Consider the following 11,562-nt stretch of genomic DNA (forward strand, 5'->3'; position numbering starts at 1 on the left):
AATGTCGCGGGAAGTGGCCAATCAGAACACAGATTACCGGCGTCGAAAAGACGTCATCAAAAAACGCCGGCAGCTCTGGAGAAAGAAGATTTCTTAGAAACGGTCGTGAGAGAATCGAATTGGTGAGTGTGTTGGAGAAGGGAGGGCGGGAAGTCCAGCTACTGGGTCTAGAAGAGAAAATGTAGAGGCCGACTTAAATCATAACATAAGTAATCATAAACGTATGAAGCGCCTTAGAACCAATATACAGGACTGCGTAAGTCACATCGTACCGTAGTTTAGACTGGAATGGAGCGTGTGGACCAGACAGGTGGAATGTGAGAGCTGAAGGCAGGGTGAGGGAAAGGGCCAGGTTAGCAAAGGGAATGATTGTTCGAAGGCCCAGAGATGTGGAGAAAAGTTGCCAGGTCAGGTGGTACCTGGAGGGGTGTGCTGTAGGATATGTGGTTAGAAACGGGAGACATCCTCCATGAACAAAGCAAGCGGTGGAGCCTGCGTGCTGTTGGAACTGATGAAGAAGAAACTTTGGGGAGGAGGTCGTCCTTGTGGTAATTTGAAGGGATAGATTCAAGGTGCTGTATTAGGGAACCCCATTCTCACTTTCCTATAGGCCTTGGGATGTCTCTGGCAGATGAGCTCTTGGCTGACCTTGAGGAGGCAGCAGAAGAGGAGGAAGGAGGAAGCTATGGAGAAGAAGAAGAGGAACCAGCAATCGAGGATGTACAGGAGGAGACACAGCTGGATCTTTCTGGGGATTCAGTCAAGAGCATTGCCAAGCTATGGGATAGCAAGATGGTGAGTGGTACCCTATATGTGAATATTCCTGGGAGGAGGAGGAGGGATAGAACAGCAATCCTGGTTTCTGACTGCGCTCTCCTTCCCCATCAGTTTGCTGAGATCATGATGAAGATTGAGGAGTATATCAGCAAACAAGCCAAAGCATCAGAAGGTGACTCCGCCCTCAATTTCCTCTGTTCATTCTTCTGACCCTGCGACTCTTTTGCTCACTGAGGTTTTGATGTCTCTGCCCCCTCAGCTTTCCCCATAGCACTCTTCATTTCATCCCCGTCACCAACCCTCTGAAAATATATTGTATTGTACCCAGTCATTTTGATGGGTGCGTATAATCGCATTCCGTGAGAGGCTGAGACAGGAAGGAGGTACATGAGTTCAGGTCCAGCCTGGGCTACATAGTCAAGTCAGGGTCAGCCTGTCTCAAAAACTCTGTATAAGCTGGGCGGTGGTGGTGCACGCCTTTAATCCCAGCATTCGGGAGGCAGAGGCAGGCGATCTCTGTGAGTTCAAGGCCAGCCTGGTCTACAAGAGCTAATTCCAGGATAGTTAGGGTTGCTGTACAGAGAAACCCTATCTCAAAAAAAAAAAAAAATACATATATACATGGAGCTGATGAGGCAGTGGATCCCTCTGGAGTGACTCCTGTGCTGTGTGCACCAAGGTTGCAGGTGTGGGGAAATTGGACCTAATATTTTTCCTTGTGGGGCCTCTGTCTCTTGAGTACCAGTCAGAGAATCTTGCTCATTAGCCTCGGAGCTTTGGAGAGCCACGGGGGGAGAAAAGGGGTTAGTTTTGGAGCAAGATGAGATCAAGACTAGAGTAGCCTAGAGAGATGAGAGGCAGGAATAAGGATCCTAGGGAGGTTTCTAAGCCCCTAGTGCATGCTTCAGCCCCTCCTCCCTGATCCCATCCAGCTTCAGCTCCAATCTTCCCTAGCTTTGTGACTTAAAAGGGGTGGGTGCCCCTCCCTCACCCACATTCCTTCGTCTTCATAGTGATGGGACCAGTGGAGGCAGCCCCTGAGTACCGAGTCATTGTGGATGCCAACAACCTGACTGTGGAGATAGAAAACGAGCTGAGTGAGTGATGGGAAGGGCCATGGGACAGCTCTGCTTTGTGCCCTTCACTCTTTCTCTGTGCCCCAAAGGGAAGAACAGGCACGAGCCTGGACCTCCTGTTTACTTTTCTTGGACTGCTGCCCTGACTAGGTTCACCTTCTATGACAGACTTACTTACGTAAAGAGAAAGTGTATTCTCCTTCCTAAAGGTCTGAGTAAACAGCGCAGGTCTAGAGTCACCCTTTGAACCCCCTTCAGCAGCCTAACTCTGCCATCTGTTTTATTCTTTCGGGCGATTGCCTCACTTCCATGTTCCTACCAATAAATGGGGAGGGAAGATAGGGCATGGTTGGTTCCTTAATGCCATGATCTGGAAGTTGAAAATGCCAATTCAGTTCACGTCTTGTAGACATTAGAGCAAACTCCCACCTACACATAGCACTGGGGACAGCTAGGAAATGTAGACTTCATGCTGACATCCATACACCAACCCATGATTTGGGGTTGAGAGGTGAAGGTGGGTGTTGGGGATAGGATAGCAGCTGAGTCTGCCTCCCCGCTCAGTGGACACCTGCCCTCCCTGTCCACTTTAGACATTATCCATAAGTTCATCCGGGATAAGTACTCGAAGAGATTCCCTGAGCTAGAATCCTTGGTCCCCAACGCTCTGGATTACATCCGCACAGTCAAGGTGAGTGGAGAGGAGTCTGGGCCCACTAGACGACCATGAAGCCTCGGGGTATAGAGGTGATGGAGAGGCATGCATAGGGCTCTGTGGGGGAGGGACAGGTACTAGAAAGAATGTCTCACACACATCTCTCGCTTCTCTCCTCCCCTTGGTCTTGTGGGAGGATCCCCATTGACCTGGCCCTTGCCTCTGGCTGCCATTGGAGCGGGTGTCCTTTGAACTGGTATCTGAAGGCTGACGTAGTCAGGGACTGCAGCTAGATAAGAGCTAAGATCCCGAGTGGGAACAAACAAGGAGGAAGTGAGAAGAGACAGGTAGGGGAGCTTGGACAGGTCAGAAAGGTCAGAGCACATCAGACACGGAAGGTTTTGGCTCCTCTGGGAGACATGATGGGAGCAGGTGAAGGTGAAAGAGCAGGGGTCCTGTCTCTGTCCAAGAGATGAGGATGGTCTGTCTCTAGTCGTGAGCTCCTGCAGGCTTCCTTAGTGCAGCATGTCTTCCTTGGAGGCCGCTTGCTCAGGTTCACTTCTGGGTCAGCGGAGCAGAGCAGAGCAGGCAGCACTGATGCTTGAAGCAGCAAAGTTGTAAGACTAAAAGGCAAGAGAGGTCTCCAGTATATGGACCTTCGCTTTTCCAAGTTCCTCAAGGGGAGACCTGTGCTAGTGTTGGCACAAATGAACATCTAGAATCTTCTGGGTATTACTACGCTTTCTTTCTTTCTTTCTCCCCTTCCCACCCCAGGAGCTGGGCAACAGCCTGGACAAATGCAAGAACAATGAGAACCTCCAGCAGATCCTGACCAATGCCACCATCATGGTTGTCAGTGTCACCGCCTCCACCACACAGGGGTACGTATACCACATGGTAAGGCCCTGCAAGCCTACCATAAGCCAACTAGCAGCAGAGACCAGAAAGGGCAGGATGGGGGTCATGGTCAGGGTGGTGCTGGCTGAGAACCATGGCCCCTAGACTGACAGAACTTGTAATAGCCCCAGAGCTACACAAGACACACGTGCTTACAAAGCCGAGAGGGTGGGTGGGGCTTATCACCAGTTAAACATGGATCCAGCAGAACTGGGGGCTGTTCCCAACCCTTACCTGCTCCCCAATTCAGGCAGCAGCTGTCTGATGAGGAGCTAGAACGTCTAGAGGAGGCCTGTGACATGGCGCTGGAGCTGAATGCCTCCAAGCACCGCATCTATGAATATGTGGAGTCCCGAATGTCCTTCATTGCACCCAACTTGTCCATCATCATTGGAGCATCCACAGCTGCCAAGATCATGGGTGAGTTCCCAGCTGGGTCCCATGGTCTGGGACTGCTGTTAGATTAGGTTGTCTTGAGACAATGGGGCTTGACGTTAGGAGCTCTATTATATGTCATCTGGGGACTGAGGTCAGCCAGCTTGGCACAGCACATAGTAGAAGCACAGTGACCCCTTCTAACAACAACTGGCTCAAGCAGGTTGCACAGATGATGATGGATCAGCCCCCTCCTGCCAACAGGTCCATTTTGGACCCTGGGGCGGCTACAGAGTAGGAAACTCAGCTCCCTGACCTCAGGCTTTCCTATTGGATGTGGCAGCAAATTCTACCATGTGCTAAGTTTCTTCTCCCAAAAGCTCCTGGAGCCAGAGTCCTTCCCTTCCTTGCAGTGGGATACTCGCAAAGGGAATGTGGTAAAGCCACCATCTTTGCTCACTTAGCTTTGGTCTTGAGTCCTACGGGCCAGGATGCTTATACTCCAAGGGCTGCTGTTTCAGAGTGTACAGATCTGAGACCAAGGTGCTGTTGGGGTTGGTTTCTCCCTATGCCTCTGCTTGGCTCAGGCATGTCTTCTGTGTCTTCATGCAGCCATGCTGCTGTATCTGTATCTTTATCTCCCTTTCTCACAAGGATGCCAGGCAGATAGCACCAGGATCCATCTGACTTCATTTTGTCTTAACCATCTCCTTAAAGATTCTATGTCCTGGGCCAGAAAGATGGCTCAGCAGGTAAAAGTACTTGTGACCCAAGCCTGATAACCTGAGTGTGACCCCTTAAACCCACACAAAAGTAGAGAAAACTGAGTCCCATAAGTGTCCTCTGATCTCCATGCACACTCCCTACACATTCACATAAAAGAACTCTCTCACACATGATCCCATACCCTTCCAGATGCAGTGACTTAGACCAGTAATCCCAGTATTTGGAAGGGTGAGGCACAAGGATTACTTTGAGTTTGAGGCCAGCCTGAGCTACAGAGTAAAATACTGTCTCAAACCAGCAAGCAAATGAAGATGTCTTGGTGTTCTGTTGACCATGTGAAGAGACACCATGGTCAAAGCAACTCTTGTAAAAGAACACATTTAACTCGGGCTTGCTTACATGCTAGAGGCTTGAGCTGTTGTCATCATGGCTTGGTAGCAGGGAGCATGGCAGCAGGCAGGCAGGTGTAGTGCTAGAGTAGTTAGTAGCTGAGAGCTGCATCTTGATCTGCAAACAGAGAGAGATTGGATCTGGCATGGGCTTTTGAAACCACAAAGCCCACCCCCAGTAACATACTTCTTCCAACAAAGCCACAGCTCCTAACCCTTTAAATTATCAAAGAGTTTCGCTTCCTGGTGACTAAGCATTCAAATATATGAGCCTATGGGGGACATTCTTATTCAAATCACCAAGGTACACATGAGCCTCCAGATGTGAACCTTGTGTTCTTCTGACCTCACCTTTTGTTGCAGGTGTGGCCGGAGGCCTGACCAATCTCTCCAAGATGCCTGCCTGCAACATTATGCTGTTGGGGGCCCAGCGCAAGACGTTATCTGGTTTCTCCTCTACCTCAGTGCTGCCCCACACCGGCTACATCTACCACAGTGACATCGTACAGTCTCTGCCCCCAGTGAGTCCTTTACCTTGTGCCCTGCTCCCAGCCCCCATGCCTTATCTGGTTTCGCTGAAATAGCACTCAGGAGCCTGGAGGATAGGACAACATGGGTTGGAATAGCAAGGACACAATTCTGGGGTCACCGCTTGGCAATGAGGATGGTAGGTTGTCTGGAAACTGGGAACCCTGCAGTTGGGTAGCTGGAGTACAGCCCTCAAGAGCCCATTAGTCCGGTGTGAGGCCCGCCTCCTAGAACATAGGGTACAGCTGCCCTAGATGAGAAGTGACTATTGTGGTGGCTTATTTACCTCTAGAGGTTCAGTTTCCTCTCCCCCTTTCCATTGCTCCAGGATCTCCGGCGGAAGGCAGCCCGGCTGGTGGCTGCCAAATGTACTCTGGCAGCCCGTGTGGACAGTTTCCATGAGAGCACAGAGGGGAAGGTGAGGAGAGGACAGGCATCTGTCCCTGGGCTTGGGGTCTTTTCATGAGAAGAGGCTATTTTAGAGAGCTCTCCGGATTAGCAGACAGATGTATGTGTCTGCAACCCCCAATGAGGTCATCACCTTCTCACCTCTGCGCATCGGATGCGTAGGGCAGCTGTACCAAATCACTGTAGATGGAGTGGCTTAGTATACATGTTTGCCAGGTCTGGTAGCTTATGTCTTTAGCCCCAGTACTTGAGAGGAAGAGGCAAAAGATCACTAGTTTGAGGCAGCCTGCACTATATAATGAGTTTCAGGCATATGAGCCTACATAGTGAGATCCTGTCTTTGAAAAAAAAGCACAGGGCTGGAGATGTGACTCAGTAAGTTAAGTTCTTGCATGCAAGCATGAGGACTTGACTTCAGTTCCCAAAAATATAGGGGGAAAAATCAGGCACACTAGAATGATAAAAACTCAGAGAAATTGGGATTCAACCTGAAGATCCTAAAAGCAAAATAGCCAGTCACTGGCTCCTACCTTGACCTCAGTCTGAAGTGGCGATCCTGCCTCCCGGAATCTCAGAATGTGTATTGGGAGCTGTTTCCTCCCACTTTATAATCCTCTCTAGGGCTGGATTAAAGGTGTGTACCACCATGATTAAAGGCATGCACTACCCGATTTCTGTGGCAACTAGTGTGACTACTGAGATTAAAGGTACATGTTGTTGTGGCTACTGGGATTAAAGGTGTGTGTCACCATAACCTGGTCTGTGAGGCTGACCAGTGGGACTGTTTTACTCTCAGATCTTCAGGCGGTCTTTATTTATTAAAATACAATTGAAATGCCACTACAATAGTACATGCCTGTAATGCCAGTGCTGGGGAGGTGGAGTTGGGAGGGTATCTGGGGCTTGTCAGTCAAACCAGCAAGCTCCAGGTTTAGTGAGAGAAATCAGGTGAGGGGTGAGTGTAGAAGCCATCTGATACAAATCTCTGGACTCAGATGTACACACACAGTCTCACAGACTAACATCAGGGTATTAGCTGTACTGTTCCCATTTGTGGGCTTCTGGGAAGAAACATTCCTGCCCCTGTCAGCACCAGAGGCCACCAGCCCAGACAGCATCTCCAGCCTTTCTGACTCTGCTAGTTTGGGACCCCTTGTGACAGTGCGAGGCATTGTCACATCTCAGTCCTTAGCCAAGTCACATCTGCAAAACTCCTTTGCCATGTGAACTCTAGTCACAGATTCTAGAGACCAGACACATGGCACCAAGACAGATCTCTGTGTTGGAGGGGCCAGTGTTTTTGCCCACCACACTAGGACCTGTCCTCTGCTCGTAGGGACATGACTCTAATGGTACCTTCTGTTTTCCTGGGTGGCTCAGGGAGTACTGAGTCTCTGCTGTGTGTCTCACTCTGCTAGAAAGGCCGTCGCATCCTAAGTCAGGGTTCAGTGTCTCTCTCTGCCATTTGCCACTGTCTAGACAAGGCAGTACAACACGGAATTACACAGATGTCAGATGTCTGCCTCCATGGCTCTTTTTTATGTGTGTGTGTGGCGGGGTGGGGGGGTACTGGGATGGAACCTAGGACTTTATACGCTCTAGACAAGTGCTCTATCACTTAGCTACATCCTCAGTGACCCTACTCCCACGCACACTTTTTTTTTTTTTTTTTTTTTTTTTTTTTTGGAGATCTTTTCTCTTCTCTAGTCCAGGAAAGCTTTGAAGAATTTTGGTCCTTCTGTCCCAACTTCCCTGGTAACTGGGATTGGAGGTTGGTGTCACACAGCATTTATGTTCTAGCTGGGACCAAAACACCTAGGCAGTAGGCCTGACAAATCTGTAATGGGTTCAGTAGTGCTGTGTGAATACCAGAGACAATAAGGGGAATTATAGGATGAGGAAGCTTGGGTTCTGACTCTGCTAGGATGTGAGGAAGAACTTTGAGGAGGTTTTACTATGGACCTGAGTGAAGTTAGAATCAGATGTGTGGATGCTTGTGCTCCCCACTTGAGTGTTCCAAGCAGAGGGAATAGTGAATACAAAGAACCAGAGGCTAGAGTTCGGTGAACCCCAGCAGGGAGAAGGGCCTCTGGCTGCTGTGGAGGCACAGAAGCAAGCCAGCTCAGGGTATCTGTGGTGTGAGGTGACACAGTGGATGACATACTGTCTGCTGACTAGGAATACGGGGATACTGCCTGGCCCGCCTGTGCTCAGAGGTCTCAGATGGAAGCAGTTACCCAGAGGGTAGGAGGGCTGAACCAGAGAACCCATAGGGTACCATTCCTGGCCCAAGGAGGACAAACCTGTCTTGGGGACTGTACAGCCAGGTGGGCAGATACACAGTAGACGGGTTGGTGATGAAGACAAGAGGGAACAGTCCACAAGGCTGGCTACAGCTTCTCTCCAACTCCCTGCCCAGGTGGGCTACGAACTAAAGGATGAGATTGAGCGCAAATTTGACAAGTGGCAGGAGCCACCACCTGTGAAGCAGGTGAAGCCCCTGCCTGCGCCCCTTGATGGGCAGCGGAAGAAGCGAGGGGGCCGAAGGTAAGGAGCTCTGGTGGGGCGAAAAGCTGAGAAAGGAGGTGGGGAGGAGGCTGGCACCTTCGCAGTCAACTCCCTATATTCTGTTGACACCTACCTTTCCTAGGTACCGCAAGATGAAGGAGCGGCTAGGGCTGACAGAGATCCGGAAACAGGCCAACCGCATGAGCTTTGGAGAGGTCAGGCTTGCTCCACAGTAGCAGTGGGAACTTGAGGGTTCTCTCTGCTCATCCTGCTGCCATCCCTCCTCTCCACCCTGTAATTCCAGAGCAGACCTGGGGCTATCCCAGCCTCCTCCCTTGTACCTAGCCTCCCCTCTCAAACCACCTAACCCCATGGTGGGTGATCTTTTCAGCTCTGAGCTGGCTGCCCTCCCACCCAGTCCCCCATGCTGCATGTATATCTGACCATCATCCAGGTGGTCTTGAGAGAATCCACTTAGGTGCCATCTCACCTAAGTAACCCATCCCAATTCTTGGCGACTTAATTTGAACATAGGGAGAAATGGCCACTCTCTACCTAGGTCAGGAACTAGTTCTTCACAGGGTTCCCAGCTATCCCAAGCAGAGTTAGACGGGGCTCTTCTAAGGTCATTTAGTGTAGTCAGTTCTCCTGGCTCAGCGGGTACCCATGAGACTGGCTGATTGGAGGCTCCCTGGGTTTTCAGTGGACTGCCCTGGAGGACTGGCTGAATGTAGCCAGCTTCTTAACAGTAGGCCACTCCCATCTCACCAGATTGAGGAGGATGCCTATCAAGAAGATCTGGGCTTTAGCCTGGGCCACTTGGGCAAGTCAGGCAGTGGGCGTGTGCGGCAGACACAGGTGAACGAGGCCACCAAGGCCAGGATCTCCAAGACACTGCAGGTATGTACTGACCCATGGGAGTGGGAGGCAAGTAGGTCATGGCAGTCAGTGAGCCTGGATCATAGCCTCCCCTTTTCCCTGCAGCGGACCTTACAGAAGCAGAGTGTGGTGTATGGTGGGAAGTCTACCATCCGTGACCGCTCCTCAGGAACTGCCTCCAGTGTGGCCTTCACTCCACTCCAGGTACTACACCCTCTCCTACCAGACATGTAGTAGGGTTATTGTGGAGGCCCTGTTGACTTAACACATGAAGAGCTTAGGCATCCAGAGCCACACAGTAAGTGCGAATGGTTGGGAGTGACAGCTGTGACAAGCTCAGACGAACTTTGGAACTGGACCTATGACTCTATCCATGTGATCCAGATACTCTCTGAGCTTCCTAGTCTTTGCTTTGAGATGGCCCCAGTAGTCAGAGTAACCTTAAGGTAGGCTTGAGTATCACACCAGCCCCATATCATTGCACAATGTGAACCACAATGGCCTTGGGTTACTCATAACAGAGGTAGGCAAATGTGTCCCATAATGTGAGCACCTACCTACCATCTTCCAGGCTTCAGGCAGAGTGACAAAAGAGACAAACCTTGCCTTTTAGGGGGTCATGGGTTGGAGAGGACAGATGAATGAGTCAAGTGTATACTGTATTAGAAGGCCATGGGTGCCAGAGAGAAGCAGGAGTGAAAGGTGATGGAGCCAGGGAAGGGCCAGCAAGAAGACTGGAAGCATTCAAGACAATATAGTGCCAGCATTATCACTGTCACGGTGTGGAATTTTCAGGAAACTCTGGTTGGTCATGTCCCTCTGGGGCTCAATTTCCTCATCCAAAACTACACAGGAGTTTGGTATCACCTGAGAAAGCTAACAATCCTGATGTCCAGGCACACTGGGTCAAAATCTCCCAAACTGAAGGAGACTCCAGGGACTATAAACAGTTCCATGTCTGCTGGAGTGGTTCTTTTTTTTTTTTTAATTTTCGAGACAGGATTTCTCCATAGCTTTTGGTTCCTGTCCTGGAACTAGCTCTTCTAGACCAGGCTGGCCTCGAACTCACAGAGATCCACCTGCCTCTGCCTCACGAGTGCTGGGATTAAAGGCATGCACCACCACCACCCGGCTCTGGAGTGGTTCTTACACAGGAGGGAGGCCTGAGCCTCCCCACCTTACCTCTCACCCACTCCCTTGCAGGGTCTGGAGATTGTGAACCCACAAGCAGCTGAGAAGAAGGTGGCAGAGGCCAACCAGAAGTATTTCTCTAGCATGGCTGAGTTCCTCAAGGTCAAGGGTGAGAAAAGCGGCACCATGTCCACCTGAGGGGGGCCCACACCCCAGGTGGCCACCCACTGGAAGGACATGAAGGATTGGAACGTCAGAAGTGATGGACATCCAGCCAGGAAGTTGTTGTGGAGGCAGCCTGTCCTGCTCTGTTCTTGGCTCAAGGCCACAGCATCCAAGGAAAAGGGTGAAAAGCCTTGATCTGCCTCTCCCAGCACCCAGACTGCTGCTACCCCAAATGGGTGGAGGAATTCCTCGCACTCATCTTTTTTACTTACATGGGGAAAGGAAGTGCTTTTTTAGAAAGAGTACAATTAAATGCACAGTGTCAGGCTCTGCCCAGAGGGTGTGGTTATTTGTGAAAGACCCAGAGGAGGCAGAGCTGTGGCATTTCCAGTCCAGGTAGCATGGACCCAGCTGTCTTCTGCTCTTGTCCTGGAATCTAAGAAGATAAAAGCTCTGTGCATTTCTGACATCACCACCCACCCCCTGAGAACCTCAGCATCATGGCCAAATAGTATGGCCACCACAAAGCTCCAGGGCCCGCAGGATTATTGTTCCTCTGGCTAGAAACCTCCTTGGTACAAGATCCACATCTGTACTGTGAGGCATCTAAGAGATCTGGGAAGTATGTGCAGAAAGTGCCTAGGACTGAGCTTAGGGGGAAGCCAGTTATTTTAATCCACGATTGATGAGGGGACCATGCCTGAGTCCTCAGCAAGAGTGAGGCAGATGGGCACCCTGCCCTGGGAGGCACCAATGCCAGATACGCAAAAGAAGCACACACTACCCAGTCTGACTCTAGAATTAATGCTCAGCCAAGGGAAAAAGTAGAAAAAGGGTGGATCATCTTTGGTGTGTTATGAATCTGTGGTTCTGCAGAAGGTAAGGGAGAGTCACAGCTGGCCTCCATTTTCTCAGCTTGAGCTTAACTCTGAGGGTCTGGACATGGACCAGCTGCTGAGGTCAGGACTTCTCTTACTCATTTGTTTGGCAGGTCTGTCTTGGGCTTCTTGGTCCCTGTTCCTCCCTCTGGGCCCTCACCTGTCTCCCC

General features: G+C 50.6%; 1 protein-coding gene across 1 annotated transcript; it reads left to right on the plus strand.

Annotated features, from left to right (window-relative positions):
- Positions 1-66: 66 nt before the first annotated feature.
- Prpf31 (pre-mRNA processing factor 31) lies at positions 67-10,847 on the plus strand. The gene is made up of 14 exons (XM_057761612.1): positions 67-122; positions 611-795; positions 889-949; positions 1,791-1,874; positions 2,447-2,544; positions 3,283-3,389; positions 3,656-3,825; positions 5,259-5,416; positions 5,752-5,841; positions 8,251-8,378; positions 8,482-8,554; positions 9,111-9,239; positions 9,324-9,422; positions 10,422-10,847. The coding sequence occupies exons 2-14, from the start codon at positions 619-621 to the stop codon at positions 10,545-10,547; spliced, it is 1,500 nt and encodes a 499-aa protein (XP_057617595.1). The 5' UTR covers positions 67-122; positions 611-618; the 3' UTR covers positions 10,548-10,847.
- Positions 10,848-11,562: the final 715 nt, after the last annotated feature.

Source organism: Chionomys nivalis, chromosome 2 (genome assembly GCF_950005125.1).
Source record: "Chionomys nivalis chromosome 2, mChiNiv1.1, whole genome shotgun sequence".
NCBI lineage: Eukaryota > Metazoa > Chordata > Mammalia > Rodentia > Cricetidae > Chionomys > Chionomys nivalis.